The 17005-nt window shown below is 32.6% G+C and overlaps 1 protein-coding gene across 2 annotated transcripts; it reads right to left on the reverse strand.

Moving 5' to 3' along the window:
- Nucleotides 1-10414: 10414 nt before the first annotated feature.
- LOC119085752 lies at nucleotides 10415-12000 on the reverse strand. Of its 2 annotated transcripts, none has more exons than XM_037196233.1 (2): nucleotides 11159-12000; nucleotides 10415-11101 (listed from the first exon to the last, which is right to left on the reverse strand). In XM_037196233.1, the coding sequence occupies exons 1-2, from the start codon at nucleotides 11898-11900 to the stop codon at nucleotides 10542-10544; spliced, it is 1302 nt and encodes a 433-aa protein (XP_037052128.1). In that variant the 5' UTR covers nucleotides 11901-12000; the 3' UTR covers nucleotides 10415-10541. The 2 variants fall into 2 exon arrangements, with proteins under 2 accessions (XP_037052128.1, XP_037052129.1); XM_037196234.1 differs by having other exon boundaries at nucleotides 10415-11107; nucleotides 11168-11999.
- Between the last annotated feature and the right edge of the window lie 5005 nt (nucleotides 12001-17005).

Genomic DNA, 17005 nt, shown 5'->3' on the forward strand with positions numbered 1-17005 from the left:
GGGAAAAAATGGCAAACAAAAAAAGAATTAATAAAAAAAAAAAACGCAAAACAAAATCTTTTTAAACATCCAAAGAAATATGAAAATTATTTTATTTCAAAACAAAAGAACGTGGTTGTTTAATATCTTTCGTATAAAAAAATGACAACAAAAAATATTAAATGTATTTGAATAGGAAATAATTTATGAATTATATGAATAAACTGACGTGAGGGTTTTTTTCTTCTCCTTTTTTTCTGTTTAAAAACGATTTGTATTAATATTGTCGTATACAAACAAGAAATTATATAATGAAATAATAAAAATTATTATTGTAAAAATTAGCTTTTCTTTTTTGAATTACAATTTTTTTTATTTTATTTCATTTTCGTTGTTATCTTAACCACAATTTCAATTTTGTTAACTGCACACTAAAACGCAATGATATTTTAATTACACATTTCGCTGTTGAAACAATTTTCTTCTAATTTCAGGTATAAAATGGTAACTCACCATATAACTTACATAAAATTATAATGTAAAAAGATCATCATAATTATGTCGGATGGTATATGATGGAATTACTAGGCCAAGACAATTTTTTTTAAATACTATAACTCTCTGGCTATTAAACCTGAGAGAGGAAAAAAAAGGCACACACAACAAATTATGATATCGTTATGATTACTACATTTAAATATATTTTTGTCTTCCCAACATTACATTACATTACAGGCAATTTACAAACAAACACACGTTCATTAGTCAGATTCTGAATATTATAACAAAATTATATTGACCATACCATGGTTTGCATGCTTTTATCATATTTTACTACGGTTGAGTTGATTTATATTATCTTCATATCGATGGGAAAAAGTGCTAAAGAAATGAACTTCATCAAAATTTGTAAACTGTTGGTGGTGGTAGTCGAGTTTCGATTACCTTAGAAACTTTAAATTAACTTTGCGATGGAGACGGAGCACGAAATTGTTATTCACATCACTGTTGAGAGAATTTTTCTTGCATGTGGTGAATAGGGCAATAATCATTCTAATCTTTTCGGATAGAAATGATGGATTTTGAAGCGCTCCACATTGTGTTAGTCATGATAATGCCAAATTAAACAAAAAAAAAAACTAATCGATCTCTATGTGATTCCATATTCAATAGCAAATTAAATTAAATCCCAAATTAAAAAACCCGACCAAAATTAAACAAAAACGATTTTCCTCAATCTTGAGCTACCTTTCATACCATACATACATACATTATGTCTACATCTGTAATCGTCACTACTCCCATACACCACACACATTCCACATTATACAACAGCTCATATAATCTTCCATATAGTGTGGATACGAACAATACTTCAAACATACCTCAAGCATTTTCGCTCTTTTGTCATTTATATTAATAGTTATCCATTGGTATGTTTTCCAATTATAGAACAATAAAAGCATCAACCACAGAACTATTCAGCAAAATTGATGTAATATCAAAGGTAAATACATATGCGGTAGGGTAAATAAACACCCACACTTCGGTGGTTTTGTGAATCGATTTCTGTGTTGTAATATGTGTGTGGACAAAACATTCATATATCAATTGATGCATCGCAAATTGCCTTCTACTTTAATCACTGGGATTAGTTCGGTTTGAATTAAAACCGATAAAATGTAATAATTTCCTTTTAAAATGTTCTTCTCCAATGGCTTTTCGAATGATGGTCGATGAGAAAGCAGTTTTGTCAATCGCAAAAAGTCAATTACAAGCCGTTTAACGGCTACCCCGAACCGTTCATGGTCATGTGATATGGCGAAAATGATTGTAAGAGGAAAAGAACATGCGTTCGAACATAGAGTCAACTAATTGGACGACATCTCATAGAACATTTTCTGTCAGTCCTCATTGTCATTGACAATCTATTTCAAGACATTTCTCGAATTCGTGAATTATTTCTGGTGCATATATGTAGTTAATGCTCTGTGGTCCAATTTTTTTTTTTATTAAAAAGTAAAAAATTTATCGAAGTCGAGCAGCTCTTTACCATTTCATTTTTCTAAATATTTTCCAACTACCTTTCTTCATTCATACAAAGACAATCATTTTTTTTGAAGTGTTACTCAGGACACGTAGTTGCAAAATTTGGATAAAGAGGATTTGGATCCTCAGAGTTTTTTTTAACAACTTTAGCGACTACTTCATAGAGATTAGGATGAAATTTACCTAAAAATTTATTTGAAGAGTAGCATACCAAGCTACTTATTGATCTATTTGTTCCAGGATCTTATTGGTAAATTTATTTACCGAATTTACCAAAATTTACCGAATTTATGTTTCGATAAATTCAGTTTGGTAAATAAATGTACCTAATAGGCCCTGATTTTTTCTCAGATTGGCAACATATTTGATTTCCAACATTATCGCTGAAAATCCAATCCTTTCAAAGCAAAAAACAGCTAATCTGTGATCTGTCTTCAGAACATTCCGCAACAAATTAAAATAAATAAAAATTTCGCTTCAGATTGGTCGGTTTAGACCTTGAACTATGATTACATGTACAAAAAAAAAAATACCACACAATACGGCAACAACTGAGGATTCATTTGAATTCGTTGTCCATTGAAATGATTCTAATTTTATTTATGCCGTTTGACTTCAAACAATTTTTGGTACATTATCCATTCAGTTCAAACGATCATTAACGACATATAAATATTACTCGAAACGAACAAACAAACAAACAAAAAAGAAACAACCATCTCATAGCCAGAATGTTACAAAGCGAAACGAATAAAACACGCAATTATCAAGACCTATGATCATGTTCATTTATTTATTTATTTTTTATTTTTAAATTTATAATTCTTCAATTTAAGTTTTCAGTTTAATTCATGGCGAAAAAACCCAACCATCACCTTTCCTTTGTTTAATATTTCTAATTTTTTGTTTTAGTTTTTTTTTTCATTAACTAATTTCAATGGAACGTTACGTTACTGTGTATAATATACACAAACACACCATTATCTGTGCACATACACGTAATCTGATATTTTTGGTAATTAATTTTGTCAAGATTTGGTCATTAGATTACAGAGTGTAGTATTTTCGTTGGCTACAACTACATTTTATTTTTAACAATAAATTTCATCAGCAATTGTAGGCCTCAATTTTATGTATAAATTATGCGGAAATATCTACTTCAGAAATCTTTAAGCGTGTCGCATAATTTCCATTTCAATATTACGCTTTTTTTCTCTTGTTTTATTTGTTTTTTTTTTTAAATATTTTTCGACTATGCCAAGTTTATTTCGTCTTCCATCAAATAAACAGTGAGAATAATTCAAGAGTGCATAAATATATTTATTCACCCAACAAAAATACATGTCCCGATCTATATGTATGTTTGGTACATCCACCTAACTTTGATAAACCGATTTTCACTACACATTTTACTTTATAATATTTATTATAAATCCGAAAACAAATAAATCCAATCATATAAATTCATATATACCAAATAAACCAAACCATAACATAATAATCCGTCAAAAAAATAAAGAAGAAGAAGGAGAAAAAAAATGAGACCAACACACAAAAGTCCAAGTTCCTGCATATATATATAAAAATGATCTTATAAACCTGACATCATAATATATCATAAATCATGCATTAAACATTCAACACAACAAAAGAATTTTAATACTCCTACACAGAACAACAAAATATCTAATCAAACATAACTAAATGAACATAAATTCGTATGCGATGGTATAAAAACCAGAGAAGAAAAAAAACAACATAAAATGAGCATAGGAAAACTATTGTAACATTTCAATCGCATAAGTGAGAGGATTATATTATCGATGATGTAGAGCTGCACTATTTCATTTTGTTCGGAATTTTCGGGGGCCATTATAAAATGGGACCATACAAATTGTGCACCCGCCTCAGGTGCTTTAGTGTGTGGCGCCACTGTAACCGCCTCCATATCCATGACAAAAGAAATAAACACATATTTTCGGTCTACTAGTGTATGTGTTCGAATTAGATATCAGAATTTACCTTTCAATAAATTACATCGAATGGGATTTTTAAGTTTTAATAATTAACAATTCTTAATATTATGGCTGTAGACTATATTCCTCTCCCTTTAACCGACTCGAATCCGTACCGTTGAAATTCGTTTTTTTCGTATTTCGGTAAGGTCACAAACATATTTTCAAGCCCAGCCCAATAGAGTCAATTTTCTGCTGAGACTATCATTTCTGGTAAAGTCTTTTTCATTTGAGAGCTCCATTTCCATGTTTTTTATTTATTAATCCACGAAATTAATTAAATTCTGAAAATGTTATATTTTTTGGTAAATTTTGAGACCTCAATGCACCAACTTTCCAAAATTTCAGACTTAAACTCTGACGGGAAATATTTTTAAAACGACTCCAAAGTCTGACTAATTCAAATATTCAAAGAAAAACATCGTAAATCATATAAATTTCTCAGTTTTGTTACAGAATTGTTGGATTTCCGCAAAGATATTTTTGACTCACAAAAATTTTGACTAATTTCGCGATCGTTAATCATACATGTGCATGTGAAATCCACGTCTATTTCAATTAATTTAAAAAAAAAACTCTTACACTAAAGTCGGAAAAAATATATCGAGAAATAAAATATTTGGCCAAGAGACCCATAAAAGTTGTGCAGTGTGTAGAAGTTATTGCCCTCATAAAAATCTTTGCTAGAAAATTATATGACCCAAAATTGCAACATGCAAAAATGTGGACGTAATTTACATTCTAACAGTAGCTCATTTGCATGTGCTCAATAAGGAAGTTAAAAGTTGTGTTCCCTAACAAACGAAATATTATTTTTGTATGTGAAACATTTGTATGAAGGTAAAAAGTAGCTTATCAGTAGCTAAAAACAATAAAAATCATTCTGTCCGTGAGTTAAGTAGTTCAGTCATTAACAAAGCACATTTATGGTGAGGATTGTGTTTTTCTTAACAAACTGATTGAATAGATTCAAAGGTCAACTTTAAACTCCATTGCAAAAATATTGAAGTCATGGTAAGTACATAAAGTTTAAATTAAAATATTTTAACCCTGCCAACCACCAAACATGAAGTGTATCAAACTTTAATTTAAAACAGACGAATGTCAAGATGCTTAAGTCTGATAATATTTTATTTGAAAAATATTTGAGCTAGTAAGACCATTTTTACGTGCTGGTAAAAATGAGTAAATCTTTTATGACGGACATGGTCTATAGCAACCATTTTTCAAAACTTGATCCAATCTGAAACTCAACTGAAAAAAAATTGAACGACTTATCGGTTCAAATGATCAAATAATTCTCGTTTCTCTGATAAATCCGACGTCACACGCCATTTTAATTTTTAATTGACTGCGAACAATTAGCTGCATCGAAATGAAGACTTCACGGCAATACATAAGAGACCAAAGTTATTTGGTCTGCGTATACCATTCTCTGACAACCACTACTTTTATTTATAAAATTAACAACCACTTGTCTGCCATAGAATACCGGTTGTATGAAACAAAACAAAACTGGCGAGGAAACTGGTTTATTATTGAAAATATTCCTGATTGAGGATACGAATAAGACTATAAATTAATCTTCTCCACCTATTACAAAAATTATTGAAGTAAATTGAATTGCATTGCATGAAATTGATGTACATTTAATGGATGACGGTTAAAATCTGGTTATCTAAACTTCCGATAACATCACTCCTTGACCTTCTAGACTGGAAAGCGATAATGGAAGATTTACAGAAGTTAGACCATTTGAGTCGATAATTGTAGATTTACAGAAATTGAGCCAATTCATCCTTTAAAATGCTTATTCGTCCAACTTGTTAACTTACTTTAGGCACGCAGGAAAGTGCTAAGCGAGTCGAGGAATACCTCCAAATAAATTTCTAAAAAAAAATGACTTTTGATTTTTAGAACTTATTTGGAGGTATTCCTCGACCCCCTTTGCAATTTCCGGCGTTCCTAAAGTCCCTGCTCGAGCATTATCCCCTACGTGAAGCTACTGTGTACTATTTCTACTTACTATGATTTTGTAATAAAATATCTGGGAGTCTAATGGCATTCCAACATAATTTCCAATAGGTTTCTGTTGTCCATAATCAACTTAAAAGTGATAATAGAACCATAACTTTTCCTATGACTTTTCCATCGACGAAGCAGAGTCACAAATTTCTTATCTCGACAAGAAAAAACGAAAAACAAATTTAATCCCATCACAAGGATTCACCAGAAACCCAAGCTCCGCCACTATTTCTTTTTCTGAAAACACAAAACGAAAACATCTTACCGCCGGATACATCTTCTTACAATATTTTCATTTCTTTCTCCACCGACGTATGCAACATATTTTTGATTTCAGACGATAAATGCGACGCAACATGAAAATTTGAAATAATTTTTTTTTTGTTGATACACAAAAAAAAATATTGAAATTTATTGCATTGACATGATAAAAGCAAAGCGTGTGGTTAAGTTCATTCGACCGTGACAAACTAAATTCTTTTCGTTTGATGTATTTTCAAAATTTTCTGGTAAAACATTTTTTTCCCGTATTATCGCTAAACTGTGGAGTTAAAGTGTAGCACGTTATCTTAAATGCATTTATATGAAGATTTACAGCACAATTCATTTTAAGTCAGGTAATTTTATATGATGATGTGCACCAGTTTCGTGAGAATAACTCTCTGTTGCAAATTTAAGCCTTCCTGCTGCTTTAATGGTAACAGGTAAAAATTTGCATTTGTTTAACTTGCTCGTTACAATATTTTTACCACAGTTACCCCGATCTATATAAATTCGGTTTTCATGGTCAATCTTCATTGAAGATTCTTCAATGTCACTCAATTGTGTGTTTGGACTAGAAATAACAATTTTCTTAAATCATTGCCGTTAGAAGATATTCGCAAAAAAGGAACAAAAATAATATTTTAGTCCGTTGGTTCAGTTATTCAGACGACTTTGTTCAATATCGACTCATTTTTTTTTACATCGTTCTCGACAAACAATTGATGGACACACCAACCCGTAAATAAACTCTGAGAAAATTAGGATGGTTAAATTGCCAACTCAAAATTGACCAACAAAAACGCTTTCTACTGGAAAGTGTTAGCAAATCATTCCAGAATCATGGACAAAGACCAATAAGACCAATTCTCGTTGCGTACCTTAAGTGTAAATACCAACTAAATATGATTCCGGTTTCTTATCAAAATAAAATAATTTTACTAGCTGGCAAAAGACATCATTGAAAGGTTATTTGTTATAAGTTAGTTGAACCTTAGATCAAACAGATGTGTCCATTCGATTTTTTTTTTTAATTCTACGCATTATAATTGAGAAGAAAATTGATGTCAGTGAAAATAAAGTGTGTGGTGATAAACTATCTCTTGTTCAAAGAAAATAACGATGACAACACCCAACATTCTAAGTGTTTAAACAAATTAATCAATCATTCAAACGAGACGTAGGAACGTGGTCACAATATACGCTATACAAGTAAGTACTCATAATTTTCTGACAAACTCGCAAAGCACTTAAAATAGTTAACTTGCCACCGGCGCGGATTTTAAATAATAATCTACTTCAGGAATATCACTCGGAACGGGTGAAATTCATGCGAACTCTGCGAAATAAACTCAAATTATTATGATTTGTTGAGTCGGTGTAAGTGATGTTCAATTGCAAGTGGTTCAACCTAACAAGAATGAATTTGACCTGTTTGGAGTTTAAACAACTTAGAATCCTTTCCCTTCAGTACAGTATTGACATGTTGAATTACCTTTAACTTTATCCGAGCCTCATCACACGAAATTCGCAAAATCTATAGCTTTACTCATTATATGAACATTGAAGTCAATGGATTTCTACAACCTAGGAAGCATATTTTAGTTTTACTTTCTAGTAGGACAGAATTTTTCTAAAACCTGACGGCATATCACTAAATCTCGGCTCCATTGTACTTATGAATACGTCAGCTCATCTTGACCGAAATCTCCGATGAAATAACTCTTTAATTATTGAGTAGCAACCAAATAAATTCTGTTGAAAATATGCGATAAGTTTTCCTTTCTCCAGAAGCAATCGATTGATATTGATGATGTTAACTGCAATCTAATCTTTCGTTGCTTACCTTTTAATTATCGTATCCCTAAGCCGTACTACTGATTTATCATGAAAGTTCTTTTTACAAAAAATATAAAACTCCAAAACATAATCAAACCGCAGGTTCATCATTCCGTAAGGCGAAAAATTGGATTACATTTTTTTTTAAATGTATTGTTGCACTACATACCCACTAAATACGACTAAACAACTTTATCAATTTCATTAGACATTATAAATTGCCTATAATTCTTACAAATCAAAGACGTTAAAATAAAAGAGAACTATCGAATGTTGATAAATAGCCGTACAAAGAAAATGCAAGAATAATTATACAGGTCATCCGACAATTTAACGATATTCGGTGTTGTGTTGTGTGCTGGCGCGGTGTGTTAATGCAACTTTTTAAAAAAATGCTTTTTTTCTTCCTCCTTCTGCTTTTTTTTAAATAACTTAATTATTGCTATTATTTATACGTGTATTGTAGAAAGTAATCTGTTTTATTTTTAAATAACTTAATCATGAAATTTGAATAATTTTTTTCTGGTCGATTTCATGTCGTTTTTTTAACTTAATTTTAACTTCTTCTTTTTTCATATATAAATTGATTGTTTAAAAAAACGAAATAAATAATTTCATCCGTCCGAAGAGAAGTTTTTTCTACCTTGTTCTCCATCTTCATTCACTAATGAAGTTTTTTTTCGGTTATTTTCCTACAAAATTATCTAACTTTTCGAGACAATACACTCATATATAACTATTCCATACCACAACTGTACGGCAGTCGGACATAAAATTTAAAAAAAATGATACAAATAAAAAAAAGCTTCATAAAAGCGCTCCAATCACTCAAATCTGTCAATCTGTCATTCAAACTTTGTATACATAAACTCCATTATTAAAAATAAAATTCCATTCCCAAAAAATTAACGTTCCCGAATATATCCTTGAATCAATGGAACCATGCAGGCAGGCATTTTTTTTTTCTTCACTTCTCTTCTTCCATCGTAGACACAATTCGATTCAAAACTATTTGTGTTCTATAAATAAATAAAGGGAATTATACACAACCCTCGTCTAAATAATGAAATTGTTCTTTATTCTTCTGTAGCAGCGCAGATATGGTATGCGATGCACAAACTGTTAAGCTTATTAACCCAAAATGTTGTGATAAATGAGGTGTCAATCAATTCAGTGAATTCACTTCATATTGTGTGCGATGAATGAATATATAAATACATATGGGTTGTACACAAATGCAATATAGTAACCGGGTATTAGTGTGTGAACGATGTATATTTATATTAGTCACAAAACCATAATGGATGAAAGTGACGCAAGTGTCTTCTTACAAAATAACTGATATCGCTGAGGGTGACGCATTCTGTGAACTAATGTTAAGAAAATTCTTGAAGTAGGGAAACATAGGTGATGTGATTCAAAAATATCAGAACCGAATCATCTGTTCTCTTGGCTTTGGCTGCAAAATTTCCTATTTTACTGTTGGTAAACAAATAACCCTCTTGCCTTGGACACCATTTTGTAATAACCAAGTTTCTACCATTTAAAAAATGTCTTTAAAAATGGTTATTGTGCAAAATGCTGCTGAATTCGACATGTAATCTGAGAACTGAGGCCTATCTGGTTTACTATTTTCATTAAAGAAGATATAAAAAAATGTCCAACTAAGAGAATCATTTATTGACTTTAGAAAGCGATGCCGTGAAATAGTTATTTGTTTACCGAGGGGGAAAAGTAGGAAAATTCATTTTGAAGGTGATGCAGTCAGAGTGTAGCGAGCGCCACAAGTCACAATAGAAAATGAAATTGACTACTTTTTTAACTAAAGGTCAACAACAAGGCTCCCGAAGTTTCAGCTAAGGTGAGAAAATGTCTCGCCAGGCCCGGTCTGGCTATACTGCGCCTTTTGCTTTTTGGCGCTCCTCAGATTAATAAGATTTATTTAGGCGCCTCTGAGCCTTTTTCAGCCAATTCACCCTATGCGCCATTTTTTAGCCAGTCCGGCCCTGTGTCTCGCCCGCGTTATGAAAACATACTTGTTTGGGAATCAATTCAGAGAAATTAATTGCTCGAAAGACTAAAGATGTAATTAGCCATTTAGCGTAAGGCCCATTTCTTCTTCAATTAGTTTGTTCGCATGATTCGTAAAGATGCGATGGAAGCCTTTAATGGTTAGCCATTTCTCTAATTTGTCTGCATTTTCCAAGAGATTCGGTTAAAACAATTTGATATTATTGGAAGTGATTTTTAATGATCAATATCATTTTACATGATTAGTCAGTTTGATCAAGTCAAAAATATATACAATTCAATATAAAACAAAATTTAGAAATAGAATTTCCAATCAAAAATATAAAGTTCAAATGAGTTGGATTAATTCAGACGAACCAATGAAAAACGGATCTCGTCAGTTCCCGGAATAATTTCAAATTTATCAGATAGATGATGCTTAACTTCTTCAAATTTTGTGAATTCCCATTTAGAAGGGTACTGACACACGTATTTCAGAAAATTGAATCGTCGTAAATTACCGAGTGAGTGGATAAATTTAATGACATCATCTGAGGGCACGCAATTCAGGTGCATTGATACTTCAATCAAATCCGGCCAGGTCGATGAAATTGACATCAACAGGCTTAGATTCGGACGACTACCGATCCAGTACAATTTTAATTTTTTTATCCTGTTGGTTCTGGCGAAGAACGTCCACGAATCGGCAAAGGTGTTACAAGTGATGTTCAATTCCTCAAGATAATCAAATACCAATGGACAGTGACAAGATTCACATCCGCTGATCGTTAAAATGAGTGTTTTTACCCACTTGAAGTTGATGGATTTGTAGCTCGATCCTTTGAAATGACGTTTCACAGCCTGAAACTCTAATGTCTCGAGTCGTTCCATTGATTTACTGATGTTTAAGAGTCTGCGAGGCTTCATTTCTGAAAATTTTGTTCTCTTTTTTAGCCTCCTTCCACAAAATTCATAACTTATTGTCTTACCCGACGTTGTACGAAAACATTTTATATGTCCATTACGCTTGATAATCACGTCAGTATTGCATCGAGCGAATCTTTCGAAAGAATCGTCGGCATTGAGCTTAATTTTTTGTACAACATCTATATGCATAGACTCCAATGCCGGCATTGTTGTCGCCATATTTCCGATGCAAGATTCATCAATAACCTTGCAATTAATAACAGTCAACGTACGCAGTTGCGGAAGCCACTTGCTGAACTGACAGAAAACCGGTCCAAGAATGCAATTGTCCAAATGTAGCACTTTGAGTTTAGCGATTGGCGTATTAATGGACTCGAACGGTGCACTTTTCGCATTTACTAACGTCAATTCGGTCAATTCAGTGCAGTACTCCAGGATGGAATCTTGAACGACGGAAATACGGTTTTCAAAAGTCCCGGCATAGTCCAGCAAGATCTTCGAAAGCGCTTGACCAATGAATTTTATTCGACAGGATGGCATGTAGTTGATGGAGAAAGTGTGTTGCCTGTTGAACACTTTCATAATCCAAATGGCCGGCTCAACAAACTTTTTGCTTATACCACACATTTGTATCGTATCGTGTATTGACATCCACTTGAAAATAGAATACAGGCAATCGTAATTCAGATCTGTTATTTTAGTTTCGTTGATCAACTTTGGCTTTTTAACCAACTCTTGCGATGAGTTATCAGTAGACTCCCGTCTAGACGCCTGTTTACAGGATTGTTCAGCCATTTCAGATGTTTATTTGATTTAGATTACACTGAACCCGGCTATCAAAAAATGCTACTTCCTTTGGGCGCAAAAGCGTTTGGTGTTGTGCTACGTTGAATCGATATGAGTAAGCGTTTGGATGTGTTAACAGGGTTGAGTGCTATATCAATTGAAGTTTTAAAAAATTTATAGGATTCTCGGATTGTGTGCTGCGCTATGATATGCACATTATCAAATGAAAAATTATTGAGCTTTAGGTACAACAAGTATGGGAAACTAAATTGTACAACGAGTATGACTTGAGTATGAAAAAGTGGGAAACTACAGCTTCTATAATGGATTTTCGGTTTCCATAAGTTTATTGCCTATTTTTATTGGGAAGTCTAATGGCATGGAAGTCTGAGCATTAGTCTTTCCTATTATAAAACTGCGAAAAATTCAAAACAATCATTTGTTCAAGTCTCATTGAAAAGGCTTGTACTTTCGGGTTTCGATTCGAAGCTCACTGTTTGAGTTCATTGAAAACCCTCGTAGAAACCGTACATCAGACGAATATAATGCAGATAATCGTAACGTTTAATGGAAATAACGGTTTTCAATTTGATATTCTGCGTCTTCGTTTGTCAAAGTTGTTTGATAAAATGTATGCAATCTCGGTAGAAAAAAACACTCAGCCCTAGTGCGAACAGCGCCGCCAAACTAATTTGAGCGTTTGAAGTATGTGAGTGTTATCATTTCTAGTGAAGACGTTTCATTCTCGTTGTGCACTTTTCGATGCATTGCCTCGAACATTCCACGGAAAGTAATTCAATCACTAGACAGGTATGGCTGGAATGAAGTTAACGTCCAAGGTAAATCTCGAGGTAAATCTGTGTACTTCAACTTCATGAAGACTTTATGTTTTCTCATATGTCGTCGAGTCGCTGTACTTAAGTCTTCAAAGGTCAAACGATATAAAGTGATTGCGAGCATCTTAAGATTTTACTTCTTTCAAAAGTTAGATCTGCTAGCCAAACATTGCGACGATGGAATAACTAAATCAGTCACATAAAAACCTAAAATGGTATAGGTGACGCAAGTCCTTGTGTATTTACATGCAAAATAACTGATATCACTACTGGTGACGCATTGTGTGTCGAAATTAAATTTTTACAAACAAGATTACGTTACAAATGACAATGGGCCCAAGTCAAAATGGTGCGGTGAATATATTCTTTAGTCTTGTAGTCGACTTGCATCACGCCCGCTAAGGGAGGGCATTGTGTACATAAAGTATTTAGAATAGTTCGAGTATTCCATACACACAATGAATGTATTACAAAACAGAGAAAAGACTTCCATTTACCAATTTTGGCTTAGCAGCTAATTTCATTTCATTTCATTTTCCACGCATCATTTTCATGAACAACCGCAACTTTGCTTGTTTCAAGGAGAATTATTGAAACATTTTCTTGCAAAGTCCTTTTTTCCCATCCGATGGTCTCGTTTGTGTACACCAATCTTTAGTCATATTCACCGAGTTGTTTAATGTTGGTAGCAAAAAAATGTCATTCTAATTTCATTAACTTTTAATTAATTGAATTGCACAGCGCAGTCATGCCAATTAAAAATGATATGCAAATTGAAGAAGATCAAAAATGAAAAACGAACGCTATATTTACAACGTCAATGCAGTTTTTCGTGTACCGTGTAGCGTAGTAAAGTTAAGTGTCGTAATGGCGGTTAATAATGCCTATCTGATGACAACAGTGTAAATTGAGTTATTTTCCATTTTGCATTTTGTTAACGCACCCTAAAAAATTATTCGATTCGAACAACGATTGAAATGAGAAATGTCCAGTCATCTGTCATTAACTACGACACCAAAAATAAACGGAAAAGTCCGGCTCATCCGGTCTTATGTAACAAAAATGACGTGCCACACTTGTAAAAGATTTATATCAAACTCTTGATTCAAACAAAAGAAGTAATAGATCAATTGGATAAAAAAAATCCTTTGTTTCCAACGTTGGGCTCCCCATACTTTACTACTACTGGAATATACCAGTATCTACCAGTATCTACCAGCATCTTCAATATAAAGTCATTTGATGGCAGATCTTCATCACAGAGTTCATAATACCCAAAGGTGCAAAATCTTAGTTCTAGGACCGACCATTATCACGTACATGTATCAGAATCAAATTATTTTACGTGATGAGTATTTCCGATTTGAATTTGTATGTCTCTGCACATTTTAAAAAAGGTTTTGACTCATCGTTTGGGAAAATATGTCGCAACATTCTTTGAACACAACATAATATTATCATCCGTCGCATACATGTACGTGCAATTCCCCATTCTAATTTTCTAATCGAAATTTCCAAGGATAAGCCACCCTTCGAATTCCCAACAATATGTGGTGTGAAAAAGTATCAAAATCCCTGAACACAATCCCATAGGCGGCACTGACAATAATTAATATATTAATAATTTTCGAGCGTATCTGTAATTTTCCTTTGACAAATTTGTTTTACTTTCCGCCGATTGTATACTGCTGCGATGTAATTTATTTGCGAATTGTTACATCTTCGGTGTTTACGTAAATTAATCGATTCTTTGACACGCTGTCGAATTTTATAATATCTATAGCGTTTACACATCCAAACTGAAACATTTCATTGTTGCAAAAAATATTGGAACAGAACTAATTTGAGTGAATTAGATCACATTTGGAGGTTCTATCTGGATGGATCCAGCTTAAATCTAGTTACCTTTCAGACAAGGCTATTCATTTATTACCGACTCTTCAGCTAATGTAGTCTTCCATCAAGACAAACGAATTTAAATAATTCGGTTTGGAAGATGAGTTAAGAATTCAATAATTGTAGTTACCGAAAATAGCTTAGGCCGAAAACACACGACAGTTCGCATAGATTGGATCGACAATTATTCGACGTGTTTCATTTTTTTTAGCCGGTAATGATCAACGGATTACGATGGAAAAGCGCATCATAATTTCCCATCACATTCTTCTAAAAGGTTTGAGATACTGAATTTGAGACATTGCCTACATTATATAACGATAAGAAAACGCCGACCTCTCTGTTTCATTCAAAGTCGAAAATCTTGTATTAGAACATGAACCCACTCACTCAGGCAATGGGAAATTTAGACATAGATACAGAGTCTTTCGTTTCCGTAAATGTCACCATTAGATTTTTTTATAGAAATGGCACTGTCATAGCACTTCAGCTTCCAAGCACTAACATAGAAAAATTTGGAGTCTGTTGTAATCATAGTATACCCTGCGTTTCTTTCGTACACCCACGATGCACTTTTTTCTTTGTATGAGTTAAACAACACATATATATGTAATTTTCTACGCATGTATGCGTACAATGTACTCCAAATATAAAATCTCACATTTAAGCGGTCGTGCTTGGAGCTAGAGTGCTATGGCATGGTTTAACGTATCAATATATTTTCACTTTTTATTGCCAAAATAAAAGAAATTCGTTCCACACCATCAACTACCAACGACCTTTGAGTTCAACTCGATCGGATTGACAACATTCTTTAAACAAAAAAAAACTGCGGTTTTGTCTACGCTCTAAAATTAGATTTGTTACATTTTCTTAAAATCAACAATCAAATCAAAACATTTGAACAACATCTTCCCGACAAAGTCTGTTTTAATAATAATAACACACACACTCATCTCATATATACTTATAACCATGTTCATGTTTTATTATGACAACAGCTTTACAAACATTAAATTTTAATTCATTTATTATGCTTTCCTTTCAATAATAATGGTTTTGAACATTCACACAATTTTTCATTTTTAATTTATGCATATTTTCACATGTGTAGATTCACATAATATGCATCACACATCAAGTTTTTTTTTTTTATTTAGATACACACCTATATAAACAAAAATCATAACTCTTTGAATAACAACTTACATATCTCGAAAAAGTTTGGGTAGGTTAGGAAAATCTTTCACGTTTGTTTTTTTTTCTTCTGGTGTGCTTCTTTTGAAGGAGTTTTATATATTTTAGCAATAAATATTCGAAATAAATCGGCACCACTTTGACTAAATGAGTAGAATATTAAATTTAACGATGTGGCAGTATTTCAAAATGTTTCACCATAAATGATGTTTATCTGCGTTTAAGGTGAAAATCAGTGGTAAATGTTATTGTTACAAATTATTATTGTTTTTGCTTTGTTTCTTTTATTAATTTTTTTTTTTCGTCAGTTGCCATTATGCAAATAGTTTTCATTAATCTTAGAAAAAAGAATAATAAAACGTTTGAAATTACGGTTTCGGTATTTCGGGAAGTATTGTTTTACAACCGAACGATGTAGTCACATTTGAGTGAATATTAAAATATTAATCAAACGTTTAGTTATATGATTCATTCGTTTCGATCGCTTGTGTTTATTTAGTTGGCTCTTTATTTGCACTGACCAATGAATTTGCAAAGCTTTTGTTCGGGTATAACAGGATGCTGCTGTGCTGTGTGCACCATAAAATATATATGGTGGAAATGGTCGGTTGCGAGGTGCCACATGTTTACAGATATTTTATTGCTGTTTTATTGCGAAATGAAGGTGAGATTATTGTTGTTGTTACTTTTAGTAGCAAAGTCGGCTATCTTGGTGATAGGTCTTCCATCGATGAGTTATTGATTTTTGAAAATATTGGTGGGTTGTTTATGTTTTTTATTTATTTGTTTGCGTGTTACTACTGGCGATGCAACGCTTTTAATTATTACGGCGACTGGGTTAAATATCAATTAATCGGAAAGGTCAGCCTGTCAGAAACAGAAAATTCGAAAAAGGATAAAAGATGAATGATTCTTGCCATATAAGGTATTAGTTTAGCGGACAAATCTTATTTAATAGAATGAATTCCGTTACACCTGACGTACATATCTTCTGTGCTTTTACATCACAAATGACTATTGAATATTGAACATCTCTTTCACACTACTTAACAATTTTTGTCTGCAGCTCTGATTAAATAGGCAATTGAGATCACAGCCCTTCACAATGCAAATGTTAATTTCAGTCACTGTGTTGAGAAAATTATTTTATCTATGGGAAAGGACATTGTACAAAGTAAAATGAAT

This window comes from Bradysia coprophila, chromosome X (genome assembly GCF_014529535.1).
Source record: "Bradysia coprophila strain Holo2 chromosome X, BU_Bcop_v1, whole genome shotgun sequence".
Taxonomy (NCBI): Eukaryota; Metazoa; Arthropoda; class Insecta; order Diptera; family Sciaridae; genus Bradysia; species Bradysia coprophila.